The sequence below is a fragment of the Panthera tigris genome, chromosome D3 (assembly GCF_018350195.1).
Source record: "Panthera tigris isolate Pti1 chromosome D3, P.tigris_Pti1_mat1.1, whole genome shotgun sequence".
NCBI lineage: Eukaryota > Metazoa > Chordata > Mammalia > Carnivora > Felidae > Panthera > Panthera tigris.
In genome coordinates this window covers 34,582,400-34,603,670 of record NC_056671.1, presented here as the reverse complement: position 1 = coordinate 34,603,670, position 21,271 = coordinate 34,582,400, and the positions used below count along the sequence as shown (strand labels likewise).

The 21,271-nt window shown below is 39.9% G+C and overlaps 1 protein-coding gene and 1 long non-coding RNA gene across 4 annotated transcripts in view; one reads left to right on the top strand and one right to left on the bottom strand.

Annotated features, from left to right (window-relative positions):
• Positions 1-3,966: 3,966 nt before the first annotated feature.
• Positions 3,967-5,864, bottom strand: LOC122232663. Its single transcript, XR_006210035.1, has 2 exons — positions 5,712-5,864; positions 3,967-5,355 (listed from the first exon to the last, which is right to left on the bottom strand). It is a non-coding gene; the product is annotated as an uncharacterized LOC122232663 (long non-coding RNA).
• Positions 5,852-21,271, top strand: part of VAPA (VAMP associated protein A) — a 64,279-nt gene continuing 48,859 nt past the window's right edge. For 2 of the 3 annotated variants that reach the window (XM_042962586.1, XM_042962585.1), the window contains exon 1: positions 5,852-6,334. In XM_042962586.1, the coding sequence (XP_042818520.1) occupies positions 6,256-6,334 (79 nt within the window). In that variant the 5' untranslated portion in view covers positions 5,852-6,255. The remainder of the gene's footprint in view (positions 6,335-21,271) is intronic. The other variant, XM_042962587.1, reaches the window with a different exon arrangement.

Here is a 21,271-nt window from a genome sequence, read left to right as displayed (position 1 = left end):
AACAACAACAACAAAACACCACCACTACCACCCACAACAACAACAAACTGCAAAACCCCCTCCAGAGAAAATAAAGTGCTCTAGTAGAAAATCTCAGAAAGGTGAGTGAGTGTGAGTGTGTGTGTATGAGTGCGGGCCTGTGTGTTTATATGTATCTGGGTATAAAAAATGGCACGATCTTGAAATGGCCAGATATCTGCAACGCATTTCCCAACTCTCAAGGATTTAATGACTTCCGACAATTCTTCCAGAATCCCTTTCAATTCCTTCTCTTAAAGCCCATCACACATTGGATTATGCTTAAGTCCATTTAGACCATCAACTTTTTCAGGACTGAAAGTAAGTATTAGTCTTCTTTGTGTCTGCCCTCCCCTATACCACAGGACTTGGCCCAAAACAAGTCGTCAACCAACAACGGGAATAAAGGAAAACAAAAAAAGAACCCTCATTATTTTCAGAATACCCTAGGAAATTATTTCTTGTTTATAAAGTTTCTCATTAAGAAGATAACATTTGGTTGTGGGTTTCAATGTCCAATAATGTACATATATATGGCTTATATTTCAAAGGAGATATCAAATTTTGTGAACAATCATGTCACAATCGTTAAATGCCAAGCACTATGCTAAGCACTTTATACACGTTGTACCTTCTAGTATGTACAGCCAATATCGAATAATGGGATGTATTGTTGCCATGTGATAGATAAGGCCATAGTATTTAATTGTATGACAGGGATGGAGTCTGAATTCCAGTCTGTCTGATGTCCAAATCTATGTTTTTCACCCCACATCTACTCTAGGTTTTGTTAAGGCTATACAAAGAAGCCTGTGTGTTCAGAGACTATGAGAAGTCAGGCAAGGTGTCAGATGTGGATTTTATGTTCATAGGCATCTTTTAATTTCTTCTTGCTGGGTTGCCTTCCAGAATAACTGTATTCATGGGAGAAAACACATTAAAAGCCACACTAGCGCCTGGTGACAATGGGGGAGACAGACATCCTCACTCTGTTCCTGATGGAGGTGTGAGTTGTTACAACCTTTTGGATAAAAGTATGCAATATATATTGAAATAGAAAATATCTTTGATCCAGTGATCCCAGAACTGGAAATCTCCCTGTGGAAATAAAAGCATTCTATGATAAAGATACACATACAAGGATGCTTATGGCAGTGCTGTTGGTTGTGAGAAAAGCCTAGATCAATTTACATATTTACCAATAAGGGAGCAAAGAGTTCTACAGTAGGGTAATCTATTCTATGGATTTAGCCGTTAAAAGACTGAGTTAGAGGGGCGCCTGGGTGACTCAGTCGGTTAAGCGACCGACTTCAACTCAGGTCACGATCTCGCAGTCTGTGAGTTGGAGCCCCGTGTGGGGCTCTGGGCTGATGGCTCAGAGCCTGGAGCCTGCTTCTGATTCTGTGTCTCCCTCTCTCTCTGCCCCTCCCCCGTTCATGCTCTGTCTTTCTCTGTCTCAAAAATAAATAAACGTTAAAAAATTAAAAAAAAAAAATAAAAGCCTGAGTTAGATCTATGCCAAGACCTGGCCAGATATCAACAATATACTGTAAAGTGAATAAGGCAATGGTATGGTAATATGTTAGAATTCGTGTTAAAAAAAAAAAAAAAAAACCACACACACACCAAAAAGCAAACTGGCTATGTTTGTATAAGTATGGATAAAGTTAGAGAGTGATAACACAACTCAGGCAGTTAAACGGGTTACCCTAAGTGGAGTAGAAATTGGGAGGTGTAGGAAGAAACTTTTTGTCCATATGCTTGTGGATTATGTCATTTGTTACAATGACACATGTTGCTTTTACAGTAGAAAAGATTAACTGAGAAAACGCGTAGTCTTCAAACGATTTTTCATAAACAAAGATGATTAATCTCACAGTCTTAACTGTTTTAAATGGTTATAAAAAGAAAAACCCCCAAGATAAGTCCTTTTTCTAACTCTTCTTCCAGCCTCGATTTTATCTGGGGAGACTCCCATCTGCCTTCTTTGAGAATCTATATTTCTCACGGATGTCTGACAGATATGCCACAATAAGCACCACCAATTAACCCACATTTACATGACATTGCATCCCAGTGATACTTCTGGGCCTCATACCTGTTTTGGTCAGTGGTCGGTCTCTATGGTGTCACTCTGTTTTAGACCTATGTTTTTGTGTGCACTGACTCAGCTTCATTCCTGTTTTACCTGCAGCATCCTTGTTAGTCAGGAGTCACTTGCTACTCAGCAGATTTCCATCCTGTTGACCTCCTTCTTGATCCACTCTTGGCTTCCCTGCTGCCTCCTTCTCTGCAATACTCTAACATCCTAAGCTGAAAGAACACATCGAAGGGAAGCAGGTGCTTATAAAATTTGGGGGAGGGGTGGAGAAGCAGGCTCTGGACGAGGCTCTCCAGGAGTGACTCCAGGGCAAGACTGACCTGCCCCACCTGGGCAGCTGCCGTCTCTGAGGCTGCCCCTCTTGCCTCTGACCCAGGGATCAGGAAGCTGGAGCCAAGAAAGGGCCGCTGCTCCTGCTGACCTGTAACAGCGGTCTCTTGACATCCAGGAAGCAAGCTAGTAAATGGCTGCTGGAGTGTTGGTGCAGAAAACTGCAAGTGTCTGGGGGTCCTCGCCTTGCCTCAGCAGAAAACAGCCAGAAGGGACAGAAAGCTGGCCTTTACTCTCACGTCTAACTTTCAAATCTCGTTGGAGTGTATTTTACTACTCAAACTTACTTCAAGAACAGAATCCTAGCCACAAGAGAGCTACTTCATGTTTGTCTCTCCTGCTCGGATGTAGCCCTACAGGGGCAGAGACCATGTCTACCGGCTCACCATTATGCCACCAGCACCTACCACGGTCCCGGGCACACAGCAACAATTTCACATGTAGCATGTATAAGGCAACAATGCTGGATCCAGGCACTACCCTAAGCTCTCCGTGTGTGTTAACTCATTTCATTCTCACAACAAGCCTCAGATGTAGGTATTTTTAGCCTCCCCAGTTTACACATGTAGAACAGGCACAGGGAGGTGATGTAAGCTGCTAAGATCATATGGTGGTAAACAGGACTTGAACCAAGCAGTTCAGACCCAAGGTCTGTACTCTTACTCAACACGCTTTACTGCCTCAATGTTTATTGCAGGTATGACCATTTCAATGTTTACTGAATTGTATTCCACTGAGAATAACTGATCATATACAAATTCAAAATCACAGAGCGCCTTTATAAAGTAAAGTTTAACGTGTTTAACTATGGAGAAGATGGTTATACTTAGTTACCATAGGTACTGGTAACTTTTTTTTTATTTTTATCCTTGCCAAACCTATGAGATAATCTGTCCAAAGGTGAATATTATTAGTGATTCAAGTGCGTCGGAGTAATATTCAAGGACTTCATCATACTTCTGAGACTCATAAAAACTTCTTAGTAGCCAGAGAAATATACTTGAGTATACATATACTCAACATATATGTATATATACTTTCTTTGCTAATACCTTAACTTTATATAAAGTTCTCTTTATATATATATACACACATATATGTGTATGTATATATATTTTATATATATATACACATATATATATATACACATATATGTGTGTGTATATATATATATATATATATATATATATATAAAACCTTAGACAGGGATTGCACACGAGTGAGAGAGCAAGCGCAAACAATGAACATTGTTCTCTTAATCATTTTCAGTTTTCATTTCATTGCGGCTTTGGGAAAGGCAAAAATGCACAGGATGGAAAATTGGGCAACTTCTCCCCCATAGTTTAGCTCTATTACTGCCATGAGATGTTCTCACCTGCGTTTTCATTTCTCTATTTCACAACAAAAGTAAAACTTGCTGATATTCAGTTGTTCTGAGAAGAGTGTGATGATGTTTGTAAGGATCTTTGAACTGCTGGAAGAAACGTATTCATAAATACCAAAGCAGAAGCCACTTAAATAGTGCACTATTTAATGAGGAATAGATGATTCAGGAGGACTCTGAGTCATTATTAATTTAATGCTCTAAAATAGCAATAGGGGAATTATTCCAAAGATGTTTCATGTATTCTTAGACTACCAGATATTTAAATTCTTATAGAGTTTAAGACCTATATCTATATGATATTTGAAGCTATACTGAGAAGACAAAAACGGTTGATCCCAAAGGTGATGACTTAAATGGACTGGAAAACTGGAATACATCCAATTCAGGCTTCCCATTGAATTCATGGTGAAGGGGCAACTGTTGTCCCATATGGAAGTGACTGAGAACTTCCTCAGCATGTTATATTTGCTAATTGCTGTTTGTACACTGGGATTCCCAAATACTTTCCCGTAAGAGAAATGTCTGTCTAGCCGTGGAGAAGCCAGTTCAGCCAAGGCTAATTTGCCCATGGATAACAGTTCCGAGGCAAGCAAAGATACTGGAAGTTGTGACAGCTTCGGGTTGTCGGTTCACAACTAAACATGTGTGAGACACCATCCTATGGAATAATTGTTAACCTTACCTTTTTTTTTTTTAACCTTAAGCCCTCTTTTGATAAACATACAATCATTGTATTTCCCTTTAATGATGATTGAAATTTCAAAATAAATTTTGTGAATAAAAAGAAATCAAAGTAAAGGTAAATTTAGAATATACTTTTCAAACTATTTAAGCACTCCCATCCCATCCTCCGAGGTTTTTCACTGCTTAAGATACATTCTTCTTGTGTAGTGCAATCTTCTGCGGATGCTAGGTTAGCTATTCTGGAGAGCTATTCCCAGATGGGCTTTGATACATTTTTTGCACTTGAAAACTTTGGACTTTGTGCCTAAGCTTAGATTACTGTTCATTTGCTCATTTATTTTCAAGACAAACTGGGCTCCTCCTTCGGGGTGGCAGCATCAATATGTCCTTTCTTTTGTGGTGCTTCCTAGAGACTTCAAATAGTACTGGACAGATTTATTTACGGCACGTTCATTTGTTTCATTTGATGTTCCTGTCCCTGATTACCCTGGCAATCGGGGAAAGATTTGTCACCACCTTTGCTCACGAGATTTTCCTCATTTGCTTCAGTTTACTACACGCTATCATAACGATGCAGATGGAATTCATTTCCAATACGGGAACGTGAACAACTGTTTCGCCTTTGGTCTATCATTAATAAAACCCAAGAACAGACGCCAGCAACTGAACGCTGTAGATTTTGACTTCTATTTCTAGCTTGGTAAATGTGCCTTGTCAGATTTCTCCAACGCCGCGTTTGCTTCCTAAACGTGGTGTTTCCTCATTTGCTTTCCATCACTGGATTGAATTCAGGAAGCAGTAGACGTTGGCTTGGAATACGACAGAGAATGTAGCCCTACCAACAGAGGGATGGGTCGATTTAGAGAACAGATTGACAAATCCTGGCCTGTTTTCCACAGGGCATATTTTATATTTCTAAGCGGGAGATCTCGGGTCAGTTTTCAAAAAAAAAGAATTTTTTTTTTCTTCTTAGCACAGACGAGACGAAATCTGAGAGCCAAAAATGAGCGTCAGCGAGCCCCACCCCATTCGCCGCCAACGGACCTCAGTCTCCTTCCCGCCCACAAACAGCCACTACTACAATTCCCAGCAAGCATCGCGCAGTGCCGCACAAGGGCCAGGCCCCACTGGTATGCTGGGAGTTGTAGTGAATGAACCTGACCACTCTTTCCTTCCACTAGGCATTCTCACTTGGAAGATGGTGATGTGCTGCTATAGCAGTTACTCCAGTTTCGTAATCGGAGCTAAACGTGACCAAAGATTGCGCCCTTCTGCCCTGCGTTGCGCATCGCGTCGGTGCCACGGAGCTTAGCTCCGCCCCCTGCCCACACCCGTTCCCTTGACAGCTCGAGCTCCCGGCGGCCGAGAGGCCCAGATTGCGCAGGCGCACCAGCCGGCGCCGCGCTGGGCAGGACTTGAGGGCGGGACGAGAGCTAGGGGCTCCCGGCCGCCGGGGCGCGCACGTAGGCACGCAGGGGCCGTCACGTGGGGCGCCGAGGATCGCAGTGCGCGTGGCCGCGGCGGCTGGTGTGGGGTTGAGTCAGTTGTGAGACCCGGAGCTGCTGACCCAGCCGGCGGCCCAGTGGCCCGGCCACAGAGCGGCAGGCGTCGGGGGTTCGGGAGCGGTGAGCTGGCCGCATCATAGAGCTCGGCCGAGCCGGCGCCGCCGTCGTCCCCCGCCCCCAGCTAGCAAACCGCCGCCGCGGGCGCGCCCCCGCTCTGCGCTGTCTCTCCGATGGCGTCCGCCTCCGGGGCCATGGCGAAGCACGAGCAGATCCTGGTCCTCGACCCGCCCACAGACCTCAAATTCAAAGGTAGGCAGGGAGAGGGCAGCTGACCGGGGTGGGGCGGGCGGACGGCGAGATTTAGGGTGGGTGGGGGGGGTCGAGGGAAGGTCGGCGGCTGGCCGCGAGTGAGCGTCCCCTCCCCCACGGCCCGGCACTTTCCATTCTCCGGCTGCGCCCCGCTTCTGCCCTCGGCCCGCCTGCTCCGCGCCCGGCCCGCTCCCTCCCTCGCCCGCTCGCGCCTCGGTGCGCGCGCCGGCCGGGGCGAGGCGGAGGGGCCCGGCCCTGGCGCCGCCGCCGCCGCCGCCATCTTGCGGTCCCGCGGGGGCGCCTCCCGGGTGCTGTCCGCGCCGCTGCCCGCGCCTGGCACTTGTCCTTGGCCCCCGAGGGCCGTCGGGCGTTGTCTGGGAGGGTGTGGGTGGGCGGTGACCTTAGAGCGTGCGCTCTGGTCTGCGGCGGGAAGGGGGGCTCTGGGGGTGGCGCAAGTGCGTCGGTCGCCGGCGCCGGCTGTCAGCGGCGGTGGGAGGCGAGAGGCGAGGCAGCGGTGCGGCGGCCCTGGACTCGGTTCCGAGAGAGAACCACCCTTCGGCCTCGAGCAGGGCCTGGGTGGAGCCGGCCCTCGGCCCTCGCAGAGGGAGTTGCTGCCTCCCTTTTTACCTTGTTTAGAACTCGCTGTCAGGTACCTGGAGCGCTAGGGAGGCGGAGAAGCCCGTGAAGTTCTCTGGTTATGACTTACCCGGTTGTGTTGGCAGAGACCCAAGCGCGTGCGGGCAGGAAGGCTATGCGTCAGCCCGGGAATTGATAGTAGTAGGTTAATAGTAGACGTCTTCCTGGTCCTCCCGTGTGACATTCCAGCTCACCTTCCGTGCGGGGCGGACCTGGTGTTTGTCTGCTCTTGTTTAGCCCCTTAACTTAGCTTATGTGCTGCGGAATCTTCCGTATTGGTGACTTTTGCCTTTACGTTGCGGTTTATGTGGGGGCTGATGAGGTGTTACTCAGCTCTGGAGCGTCCTTGTATATTTTGTAGCAACGCCTGTGATAAATTGTTAGTCCGATTTTGGTGATTCCCGAGGAACAATCTAAGGGGCCCCTAGGCCCATTTGGGTACTTTAGGGAAGAGAGTTAAACTAGTTTCTTTTTAGGAATACTGAAAGTGTGTGGAGATCCAAAAGCAGATTCCTTGCTGTCTTCGTTTAAGTGTATTGCGAATCGCCTTTTGGATGATTCCTTATCTTGTATTTCAATTTCAGCAGTTACCATGAGAAAATTTTTGTGAAATGTGCAGCTATTCCAGTGCTTAAAACAAATGAAATCCTTCGCTGTTGTACAAGATTGAGTCCAAAGGAAAAACAATTGTTTTCCATAGGAAACGTTTTGAATAGTTTCAGGGATTTTAAAATACTGTCTTCTGGTATTATGAGAGTAATATTGTGTAACTTCTTTATTTTGTAAGCTTTGTAGTACATTTCCAAATATCTTTGAGTGGAAATGTGAGCTCCTTTTCTAGTAAGGGTTTCAAGACCACTCTTAAATATTTTGAGGGGCACTAAGTGCGTCTTATTGTAACAAGTTCATGTGTGTGGCATGCTGTCACATAGCTTTAGCTGAAAGAAAAAAAAACCACCTTTGGGGAATCATGAAATTAACTTATTTTAGGTAGACATTATCTTTGGTTGGAGGAATTTAATGTAAATCTCTATAATTGTATATAACATTTTTGAGAAGTTAAAAGAATTTTTGCTTTTACTTTTTGACAGGCTGAGTTTACAGAGTAAATTTCTTTTACTAGATGAGCATGTATGTATTACCATTAGGGACTTAGAATCTTTTAAACTGATTTTTTTTTTTTAATTTTTCTTAACGTTTATTTATTTTTGAGACAGAGAGAGACAGAGCATGAACGGGGGAGGGTCAGAGAGAAGGAGACACAGAATCTGAAACAGGCTCCAGGCTCTGAGCTGTCAGCACAGAACCCGACGCGGGGCTCAAACTCAGGGACCACGAGATCATGACCTGAGCCGAAGTCGGATGCTCAACCGACTGAGCCACCCAGGCGCCCCAGGGACTTAGAATCTTTAAAAAGCCAATTTTAGGCCAGGAAATGTCTACAGAGTTTGAAGCTTTCTCCCTAGAGAAGTTGTAATGTTGCCATAGTAAGAGACTAATAATAGTGGAGAACAAGCTAAAAACAAAAAAAACCACCTAAAACCCTACACAGTAATATTCATATAGTTCACTTACTTCAGGTATTGAAGAGTTATTACTTATGATTAGAGAACAGGTTCTTCTTGTGTTAGGATGAAAGTAATTCACGAGGACCATTTTTAAAAGTTTGGACATCTGTAACCACTTTTTAAAATTGACTTTAAAAAAAGTGTTTCACTGAAATGTTTATAGAAACACATTCAGCTGGGCCACTTAGCGAACACTTACTGAAAGCTTTGTGCCATCCCTATATTTGATTAAGACTAATTCAAGTTACTAGTTTCTGTTTAGGCCTTGAGTGCTAAACAAGGTGGGGAAAGGATTTACAGTTTGTAGTTTAATGGGAAAAGTATACGGTTAAACAGTAAACTGTGTTAGGTTTTATCTTTGCCCTTGAAGAACTCTGAGACTAGTGAGGGAGACGTAAAAGGCAGATAGGTGCTGTAACAAGAGGCAAAACTTGAGTGAAGAAGCCCGGCCCGTTAGGAAGCTTTCTTAGAAGAGGCTTATTTTCATTTTGGGGGGAAGGATTGGGCTAGGGAGTGGTTGTTTACTCAACCCCTGACGGGAGAGAACATGTGGCTTATACTTAAGTACCCTGTCACTTTGCTGTGTGCTTCTGTTCTAGGGTGGGATAAAGGAGAGGATTGGGAAGGAGGAGGGATAGGATGAACTGGGAGGTGACCTTTGGTGTCATTTGATTCTTTCTTTCTTAATCTTATTCTTCTAGTCAGAGGTAAATCATTTGCTTTGATGTATTCGGTTGCACAGTTCAACACTAGGAGACTCATTTAGAATCAACAGTGTATGCTTAGTTTGATAAGGCTATAAAGTCATTTCATTCTGACTTGCCCTAAATCACCTGTAAATTTTAGTTTAAGTCTATTTAAAGATAGTTTGCAAAATTCTTTATCATTCAGTAGGTTTATTCGAATTAGTTTGAACTCTACGTGTGACTAGGATGGATTCTCTTAAGTGACTCATTTAATCATTCTGAGAATAGGTGGTGAATTTTTCTGTCACATGCCTAACAATCATCTTGGTACGAATTATCAGCATTTTGCACAATTATGGAGAAACAGATACCAGTTTAATGCATTTTTTAAATACCTTTGTATCTTACTTAAAAATTTTGTTTTAGGGGCACCTGGGTGGTTCAGTCGGTTGAGCGTCCAGCCTTCGGCTCAGGTCATGATCTCGAGGTTCGTGAGTTCAAGCCCCACATCCAGACTTGATTGCTGTTAGCCTGTCAGCGCGAGCCAGCTTCCGATCCTCCGTCCCCCTCTCTCTGCCCCTCCTCTGCTTGCATTCTCCCAAAAATAAGTCAATATTAAAAAATTTTTTTGTTTGATATGATTGTCAATATATGAAAGTGCTTTTGTAATGGTGTAACGAATTCCACAGTAGCTCTTCTGTTGCATTGGTTTAATGAAAAAGAGGTAGGTATTTTCAAATTATGTTGAAACCCTGGCAGTAATTTGACACAGAATTCAGATTTGAAATTTGATGTTAACATATGAGAGGCTATTTTTTTTGTCCTTAAATTTTTTATTATTATGAAATTTCTTCCTTTGTAGTATACATTTTGTTTTTCCTAGTTACTAGTAGTTTTGGAGAAAAGTTGGAAGAAGGAAATTTAGAAAATGCTAAAATAAATTGTGAACATATTCTTCCTACTAATAATCCGAGAAAGGAAAATAGAGCAAAACCATTGTGTTGAAGGTGGCCCGTCACAATATCATGCCAATAAAGAAAATTAAGCTTTCTGAGGACCCCAGGAACCTGTGGTGTGTCAGCCAGAGCATCTTTGAATAGCACGTTACTAAGAAGTACAAATGAGGATAGAGAGTCCTTTTGCTCTTGGCAGATACTTGGCACATTTTTAGGTGTTTTGCATCAGCTCCTATTTCACAGTGGCTGCATCAGATCCCTGAGGTGATTTCCCCCCTTTCCTGGGCCACGGATGACATCTTACTACTCCATTCCTTAAAAGCTTTCAAGTAGCTCTTGATTGCCCACTGGATAAAAGTCTGATTTTTTTTTTTTTTTTTTTTTTTTTTAGTATGGCATTTAAGCCCTTCCATTTTGTGCTGTCTTCTCTTGTAACACCTGCTCATCTGCACACATCCATACTTTCTTGCCTGAGAAAGAAAAACCCTCCTCATATCCAAGCTTGTTTGTTCTGCTGTTTTTGTTGATTAAGGTGAAATCCCTCATGACTCATGCTTAGACCATGTTCCCTCAGATATTTTCCCTCTCATGTTTTCAACCACTGGGTTCTTCTTTTAAACATATAAATACACTTAGTTTTTTCATTTTAAAAAGAAGCAAACAAAATACTTCTTTGACTCCCAACTCCTTCTGGTACATGTCCCTCCCTGTCCCTCATTTCCTTTGCAGTCAAACTTCTTGGAAAAATAGTCCATGTTCATTCACTATCTGTCCTGTATCTCACCTCCTGTTCACTGTAGTACTATTCTCTCCTCACTGCTTATTGATTGCCAACCACATTGATCATTTCCAATTTTTATCTCTCTTTGGCACTTGACATTATTGGCAGTTCCACTTTTTAAACAATTGTTTTCACTTCCATATACTTCTAATTTTCTAATTTGCTCCCTTTATTGTCTCATTTGTGGGCTTTTTAAATGCTAATGTTTCTGAGGTTCTGATTTGTTTTTTGTTTTATCTCTGTAAACTTTCCTTGTTCAGTCTCATTGTTTTGATGGCTTCTCTTTCTTTTCCTTGCTCTCTTTGCACATGTTGGTACACACTCAAATTTGTATTTTTTTTTTTTTTAATGTTTATTTCTTTAATTTTGAGAGAGAGAGCGCACAAGCCAGGAAAATGGCAGAGAGAGAGAAGGAGGCAGAGAATCCAAACCAGGCTCTAGGCTCTGAGCTGTCAGCACAGAAGCCGGACAGGGGGCTTGAACTCATGAACACTGAGATCATGACCTGACCTGAAGTTGGGTGCTTAACCGACTGAGCCACCCAGGTGTCCCTCAAATTTGTATTTTAATTGGGACTTTGCTGTCAGTTTTAGAATTACTTGGTGACTATCTGGATTTGAGTTGTAACTCAGACACTTCAAACTCAACATATCCCAAACAGGTGTTTTTCTTTTGTTTTTTTTTTTTTGTTTTTTTACAACCCAAGCCTGTGCGTCTTTCCTTCTTTTTCGTATTTTGGTGGCATCGTGATTACTCATACAGAAATACTCTGTATGTCTACTAATTAAAATCTGTATTTCTACATCCCAGAGATAATTCTTGAATCTGTACCCTTTAATGAAGCTTTACTTTTAAATTCACTTATTTTAATTTGTTTATACAATAAAGATTTGACTTTCTGCTCTATGTAGTAAGTGTTGAATAAGTGTTAGAATTACAGTTTGAGTAAAATACAATCTTTGTTTTCATGAGGCAGTTCTAATGGGAGAGATAGACACTAATTGCCTAATTAGAAGAAGGAAATGTAACTATGAAGAGGAGTGTAGTGCTATAAAAATGTAAAAAAATAGGGGCACGTGGGTGGCTCAGCCAGTTAAGCCTCTGCCTTCGGCTCAGGTCATGATCTCTCAATTCATGGGTTCGAGCCCTGCATTGGGCTCTGTGCTGACAGCTCAGAGCTTGGAGCCTGCTTTGGATTCTGTGTCTCCATCTCTCTCTGCCTCTCCCCTGCTTGCGCGCTGTCTCTCTCTCAAAAGTGAATAAACATTAAAAAAAAATTAAAAAAAAAGTAAAATATCTTCCTGGTCAGGGAAGACACAATTGGATTAAGATTTTCTAATATGAGTAGAAGCTATTAACCTAGGTGAAAAAGAAAGAAAAATACAGTAGAAGCAGCATGTGTTTACAAAGATCCTGTGGCAGGAGGGAACATGAAGCGTTTACTGTTACTTAACCTGTTAAAGTAATATCTCATGTTATTTACAAGCCTGAGTCAGTGTAACAGTAGTGGAGACAGCCAAGGTGAGTGTGGTGCTGGTTTGTAGGTTGACTAAAGAGTTTTGTTTTCATCCTAGCCCACTGAGAGATTTAAGTGGGTGGAATGGTAGAAATAGAGGGAATGGAGTGATAATCACATTTGTATTTAAAAAAAGCCATAATTCTGGGGGCACCTGGGTGGCTCAGTTGGTTAAATGTCCACCTCTTGGTTTAGGCTCAGGTCATGATCTCACAGTTTCATGGGTTCCATGCTGACAGTGCTGAGCCTGCTGGGGATTCTCTGTCTTCTCTCTCTTTTCCTCCCCCATTCACACGGTCTCTGCTTCTCTCTAAATAAATAAATAAATAAACTTAAAAAAAACATAATTCTGGTAACATAAAGTAGTGTTAGAAGGGAGATAGAGATGAATTAGTTTCCTCAGTCCAGGCAAGAGGTGACTACTTGATTTGAGGGACTGGTATTAGAGATGGTGAAAAGTTCAGGAGGATCAAGCCAGTGAAACTTGGTGGTCTATTAGATATGCTCACTGAGAGTACAGGTATCTTGGCCGTCTCTGAGATTCCTCGCTTATGTAACTGGAGGAATGGTGGTGCTGTGTGCTGAGCTAAAAAAGGAAACACTGGAGGGGCGCCTGGGTGGCTCAGTCGGTTAAGGGTCCGACTTTGGCTCAGGTCATGATCTCACAGTCCATGAGTTCGAACCCCACGTTGGGCTCTGTGCCAACAGGTCAGAGCCTGGAGCCTGCTTTAGATTCTGTGTCTCCCTCTCTCTCCCTCTGCCCCTCCCCTGCTCACGATCTGTCTCTGTCTCTCAAAAATAAATATTTAAAAAAAATTTTACAAAAAGAAACACTGGATATTTGAATGAGGACCACATGCATTTTACTTGGGGTTGTGGGAGAGTGGTAGGATGAGGATCCTCATCTCATTAGGTATGTTAGATGTGTTTAGGACCCTTCAAGATATTAATGAAAAGGTAACTAGTAGGTTTTGGTTATATGGATGTGTTTTTCAGGGAGAAGTCTGGGCTTTGGGGAATTGTTTATTTCAGGTGATTATCTCTTGTCTTTTCTCTACTAGTCTGTAAACAGGCCTGCTTTTCTCTAGTGTCTCTCTAGCCACACTGCTGCTAGAACTACCCTTTGTAAAATGCAAACCTCATATTCTTGCTCCCTTGGTTAATAAAGAACCTGGCATATTTTCCCATTATGTAGATGAAAAAGTCCAGAATCCGCTGCCTGCCACCCCATTTCTCTTCTACACATAGCTTTAGGTTATATGAAACCATTTTCCCAAACACTTTAAGCTGTTGCAAGACTTTGCACATGCTCTGTCCAGAATATTATTCTCCCTCATATCTGTCAAGGAGTCTCCAAGAATCTCTTCCTTTTGTGAAGCCTTGGATTCTTGCAGTCCAAGTTGGTCACTGCTTTCTTCAGGCCACTATTGAAGCTTGTGCTTATCTGTGATAATCAGCACTTACATACCACATAACATAGTATTTATATTTACGTATTTTTTCTCTCCCAAACTTTAGGTTAACTACTTGAGGATATATTCATTTCTTTTATTTTTACATCCATGGTAACAGGATCTGGCATGGGTGATTGCCCAATAAAAATTGATGTATTGATAGGACTCCAGTGGTTTCTCCTATAATTCCCATGTTTTTCGTCTTGGATCTTTTTTCTGTAAGGTTTTTCATCTGCCTTTGCAGGTAGTTGTGGTTTTAAAATTTTTTAGTTTCGGGAAAGGGATAATAGGGCATTTTGTTAAAAGCTGACTAACCATAGATTTCTTTTTTTTCTTTTTTGTGCTTCACCTTTTTCATTTGTGGAGTGAGAGGCAGGATTAGGTGATTTCCTGGGTGTTCTGGCCCTAAGGATTTTGAATATGTGTGACATCTGAGAACAAAAAGAAAACACGATTTTTCAGTAACATAGACAAAATAATATACAGTAAAACATTGGTTTGTGAGCATAATTTGTTCCGGAAACCTGCTGTAATTCAAAGCTCTTGTATATCAAAGCGAATTTAACCATTGGCTCAGTTGTGATCATGTGATGTTTGGCATCATGTACTACTCGTATTGCAATATATCACTCATTTATCAAGTTGAAATTTATTGAAAATGCTTGCTTGTCTTGCGGAACACTTGCAGACCAAGTTACCCACAATCCAGGGTTTTATAGTGTAAGGAATTGGGAAAACTTGATTTATACTTCAGAGTTTAATATTTTCTGATTGTCAGTATTGGTAATTTTCTTATTGGTTTACTGCATTAGTTACCTTTTATTAATTTTATATTTTAGACTGAAAGCGAGCAGGGGAGGGGTAAAGGGAGAGAGAGAGAGAGAGAATCTTCAAGCAGGCTCCACATCCAGTACAGAGGCCCAGTGTGGAACCTGTGGGGCTTGATCTCACTACATTCAGATCATGACCTGAGCTGAAATCTAGTCACATGCATAATGGACTGAGCCACCCAGGTGCCCCTGTATTAGTTACCTTTTAATTTCCTTTAAGTAAGTCCTTCCTTTACCATGCAGAGATGTTCTGTGAAGAGAGTTAGCAAGCACCCTTTTATTTTTTTAGAGGCACTTCCTGATCTTTTTCTTGTGCTTCTGTATCTTAACCTTGATAGATTCATTGAAGTCTTATCTGCCTTTCAGAGGAGAAAGTGGTTAATACAGGATGGATCCTCAACCTTAAAAAGTTGTTTTAGAAGAAAATTAAATGTAAGAAAGGAGCTATTGTATGCAAATCCTTGTTTATTATAACTGAAATGGGACACAGATTACTAGATAAAAAGTTTAAAACTTCTTATGAAAGCTTTCAAACATTCATAAAAGCATAATGAACTTTTATATACTTAAATTTCATATACTTAAGTTTAATGATTATTAGCATTTTATATTTGTTTAGTTTTTGTTTGCTGTTGTATTTTTTTTTTTTTTTAATGTTTATTTTCGAGAGTGAGGGAGAGAGACAAATCGTGAGTGGCAGAGGGACAGAGAGAGGGAGACATAGGATCCAAAGCAGGCTCCAGGCTCTGAGGTGTCAGCACAGAGCCCTAGGTGGGGCTCGAACTCACGAACTGTGAGATCATTACCTGAGCCGAAGTTGGACGCTTAACCTACTGAGCCACCCAGGCGCCCCAGCTGCTGTATAGATTCTGGATAACGACATTTCAAACCTAAATACTTGAGTTTGCTTTTCTAATAAACAGAGACATTTTCTTTACATAGTTGTGATGTCATTATCTTAAAACCAAAAATAATTATTTAACATCATCTAATATTTAACCTGTTGAAGATTTCCCCAGTTGTATGTACTTCTATTTTTTAGTTTTTAAAGTTTATTTATTTTGAGAGACAGAAAGCAAGCAGGGTACAGACAGAAAGAGGGAGAGAGAGAGAATCCTAAGCAGGCTCTGCACTGTCAATGTATAGTCTGAGGTAGGCTCAAACTCAGGAATGGTGAGATCATGACCTCAGCTGATGCTTAAGTGTCTGAGCCACCCGGTCTCCCCTGTATGTCTGTTTTTTAGCTGGTTTCTTCAGCTTACGCATTGCATTTGTTTGTCGTGTATCCGAGTCTTAATTTTAAACACTGCTTCCCCCACTTTTTTTTTTTTTTTTAAATCATACTCTTGTTGAGAAGATCAGGTGGTTGAATTGTCAAATAGTCTAGGTATGTGTGGGATATCTTTCCTGTAAATTTGGATTTAGATTTGAGGGCTTGATTAGATTTAGGTCAGTATTTGGTGGTAAAAATAATTCATGGATGGAATTGTGTCACATCAGGGATAGACAGTGTCTGGTTTTCCCAGTTTCAGTGATGTTGATTGGTGGTAACAGCCTTACTTCCGCATTAAAAAGTTGCATAAATATGAGCCTGTTTATGTTAATATGTGCAAGAAAAAAGATTGGAAAGAAAATGTTAACAAGTCATTGGCTCTACTTCAGGATGTGAGTGTCTTTTGTATTTTTACTTTTCTGTTTTCCAGGACTTCTACAGTGAACTCTTTTTTTATACAGTGAACTCTTTTTTTAATAAGAGAGAAAAACTTAAAATTGTTTTGTTACTAGATAGCTTCGGAAGATGAGATCAGAAGGTTTTCATTTGTCCTTCCTGTATTATTTTGTTTAATTTTTAATTAATATTTTAAGTGTTAACAGTCTGAGGTCTTAATTTTTTTTAATAATAAGACAAGTTATAGAAAGGTAAATAGAAAACAAGTCTAATGTTTGCAACCTTCCAGTAACAGATCACAAATCAAGGTATATAAAGACAAATAGAAAACCATTATTATCTCAAAGTAGATCTTATTTATATATCTAAATCTAATTTGTAAATCATAACTGTATATAAATGTGTCGTTTCTTTGAGCTCTTGCTATTGGCATCAATTGATGGTCTCTTGTAAGAAGTATGATAAGTTTGTTTGGGGGTATTTACTTCTCTGAGAATGGCTCCTGTTTATAGATTCTGTTAAAGAGCCAGGTGGCTCTAAGCAGCAGATAGATTTTTAGGATCCCTCTTCCCCCAGTGTTGATTGTTTCATGGTGAGCACCTAACCCAGGGCCAACCAATACATATGCTGATGACCAATTAGTCAAAATTTTGATGCCGCCCCTTTAAACACACTTAGTTTAGATGATAGGCTTTAGGTCTTTAAAGCAGGCTGATTTGTGCCAGGTTTAAGCAGAAGCAACTCCGTTGAGAGAGAAGAGGGAGAGAAAAGCAGGCCAGAGATCTTGAGGTCCCAGGAACCAGTTTCTCTTGAATGCAGCCTCTTCTTTTGAGGCCAGCTATACTTCATTTCCTGTGTCCTAGAGACTCTTTATATCTTTATAATAAACTCTTAAGTGTGATTTTTGTTCTTCATAATAAATTCATTGCTTAAACAAGATTGGACTTCATAATTTGTGAAAATATGTTCAACTTCATGATTGTCCACATACTTCACTTTATGAAAATAATCTAAAACCAGTGTCTTAAATTTTTATGGGAAAAACATTCACATAGATGTTTTTGAAGACTTGTCATTGATATGACATAGTTTGCCTGGCTGCTTTTCACTGGCATTTGGAATGTTCTTATAACTAGAGTAATCGTGAACATTTTGTACTGTTTTTAAAATTCAGGTTTAAATGAACTAGTGTAGTTAATGTGTATTTTAGCTTTTTAAGGGTGTGATTAAATTCAGTTACCATTTTTACAAATAGATATTAACTAAAAAAGAATTAACATGAGAGGACTTTAAAATACTTAGCTTGCAATACAATTTGTTAGGTTTCTTATGGGCCTGCATTTTTACAGCTTTTATTTTGTAGCTCTGTGCTTCCATATATATCCATGTACATACATATATCCGTTTATATATATATGTGTATATATATATATATATTTACTTTAGTACTTGGATAATCTGACATGAATTGGAGTGACTACCATACTTTTAAAGGTATAGGGTATCTTTGTTTCCTGTTTAGTTGTTTTCTCTATTAAAAAAATTACCTTTATAACTTATCAGGGAAGATGAATCACTTGGTCTTGTTTGCTGAGTACTTTTCCCACTGCCAAAAACTTCAATAACAGTGAAATCCTCAGATGTGTTTTTCTGAATCTTTTCAGTTTTCCTCCAGCACGTTACAAATAAAAGATTTTATGAACAAATGAAACTAATATGTGTACATGTTTAAAAGTCCCATCTGATTATAAAATAAGTGCTTAATGTAGAGAATTGAAAAAGGATGGAAAAGTGTAAAGCAAATAAAAATTACTCAATCTTACCACCTAGAAATAACCTCTGTTAACATTTGATATATTTCTTTTTATATATTTTGTGTGTATAATTCTGCATACTTATATTCTCATAGTACAAATATTTTCAAGAATTTTAGATCTGTAAATGGTGCTAAAAACATTTATTTTAATTTCTCTCCAAATATGCATTTTCCTTTTATTTCCTACCATCTTACTTATCTAGACTTTAAAAACTTTTCTAAACTCTTCAGATAGGGAGCACTTCTATTTTAATAAAGATGTTAAATTAAGTAGCGTGCATCCTTCATGTTTGGCCGTGAACAGAAATGTTCTCTTTCAAATAATTTTTTAGGTGTGTGTGCATCTTTTCTTTAGTAGATGGTTACACAGTGGAAGGACATAATTTGTATAAAGTTACAAATCAGAAGGATACTTCATTTCTGTGAAAAGATAATTTATTGTTTATGCTCTCCTTCCTGTTTTCAAGACACTGGGATTGTTAAAGTCAGAGTGAACAGCCTATGCATCAAAAGATCTGAAAAAACACTTCTAAAATGTTTACAATAACTTTATGCAAAATGTTAATAAGGCTGTGAGAATTTAGGATTGAATTATCTGCCATTTTACCATGGAGTAGAAGATAGGCAGTAGGTGAAGTTGATCATAATGTCACTTTATTTTTTTTTAACTTTTAATTTTGAGAGAGAGAGAGTGCATGAGCAGGGGAGGGGCAGAGAGAGTTGGAGACACAGAATCCGAAGCGGGCTCCAGGCTCTGAGCTGTCAGAGCCTGATGCAGGGCTTGAACTCATGAACCGTGAGATCATGCTCTGAGCCGAAGTCAGACACTTAACCGACTGAGCCACCCAGGCGCCCCCGTAATGTTACATAATTTTAAAGCCCAGAGGAGCCTTGGAAGGTCATTCTGTTTACTAATGACCCCTGTCTACTGCAGGGGTTAGACTGTCCTGGAGAAGTTAAGTGATTTGGTCGGGGTCAATCACCTGGTTAATAGTTTTAGCTCTTAAGCCTCAAAACCAGTGTACTGTGTTACAGTTTTTATGAAAGTCATAGTACACCATTGATGACAGGAACTAGCCCCTCCCTCTCCAAAAGGCTTCCAAAGGAACAAAGAAAATAGATGTTTTGACTTTTTACTTAGGTGCTTTTCCATGTGAAGGTAATGAGTGAGTATTTAACTGTGTGATCAGAACACTACTACATTATTTGAAAGTGGTAGAGGAGAAATAAGACATGGTTCCTGCTTATTGATGAATTCTTTTAACTATGATTTTAAGACCCTAGAATGGGAAAATTGATTTTTTTTTTTTGAATGGCTACACACTTCTGTATTCAGTGTATTTTGGAGATTTTTTTGTGATGCACTCTCATCATGTATTCATGATACATTATTAATGTCAGGATCCATATTTTTATAATTAATGTTAGTGAAACTTTATAACAAAATATGTTTAGTGTTTTTAAAACCTTCTTGAATAGCATTGAGTCATTTTGTTTTCCAGAAAGTAGTACTCTGTTTATTTGGACAAAAATATTTGTACAATATAGTATTTATTCACTACCCTCTATGCCAGGGATTTTTACAGCTGCTGGAATATGGTAGAGAACAGAACAAAGACCCAGTCTTTGTGGACCCGACATTCAAGTCTGAGATTTCAATGTGTTTGAAAAAAAATATAGAAAATGAAATAAATTAAGGTGACTTCATTTTTAAAAATTCTAAAGAAAATGTTATAGGGCTTTCTTGGATGTAAAAACATAGGATATTTTCTCAGTATTTATGATACTTATTTCAGGAAATACTCAGTTGTTGACCTGTATGTGGGACCAAGGGAAATATATCCATTTAAAAATCATTATCATATATTAATGATTTGACTGCAGTTTCATGCTTTATTGCTGCAGAAATCTGCCTGGAATGCTTATGAATTAGGAAGCAATTGTAGGTAGGTAGTTTGCATAAAATACATATAGAATTTATGAGAGTTCAGGCTCTGGAATCAGACCAGGTTTGACTATCAACTTCCACTGCTTTGTAGTTTATGACAGGTGTTTTAACTTGTTGCAGGCAAGTTATCTGTAAAATGGGGATAATAAAGTGTCTTGCTAAAGCCTATGAGGGACATAATTCATGCAGAGTTCTTGATACAGGGTGAAGGCTCAATAAAGGCTAGCTGTTATAAAAATTTTTTTGTTGTTAACACTATTTTTACTGTTACTACTGCCATGCTACTATTACTGTGCAAATTCTTAATTGATATTCTGTATACTATACTGTATCTACTTCACATACATAATTTAGTATGACAGGTACTCAGTGTCATCTTCATGTAACTGGAAAACTGTTTAATCAGTGATATAGCTATTAATTTGCTAAAACCTGTGGAAACATTGAATGAAGTGTAGTCATCACCTGCTTTGCTGCAGCAGAATTATTTATGTGTTTGAGCTGAGCATCCAGCTTTCCTTATTAGAATTTTTACCTATTCTGTTTCAATAAAGGAAGGATGAAGGAGTAAAAATGTAATGGTCAACATAAATGACTTATGAAGACCTAGAGTCGTAGCATTTGAAACAGAACATACATATTTCTGACATTTTTGTCATTGTTGTATGTTGATGAAAAAGAATTCATGTGACTGTCCCAACGATACTTCCAGTGTGTATTTACTTAACAAATAATATTGAACAGCTACTATGACTTAAGGTCTGTGTTAATTACTTCAGTTCATTCAAGGAGGAAGTGAATGTTTCTTTTTAGGGGAGCTTGTAGTTTTGTTGGATAAGACATGTATATAAAAAAGTAAGTGAGAAGTGCCATTGAGAGGTATAGACTATGTATTGTGTGAATTGTGTGGTCAGTCATATTTCTCCTCCAAGATTCATGCTTTGGTTCATTGTACTGTCTGTTTTTAATCATACAGGGGCTGCTAACTGAGTCTGTTCCTTATAGCCAAGAACGCAGAAAGATCTTGTCAAGAACTAAAGGGTCTAAAAATTGAGTGTACTACAATTTTATGAATAT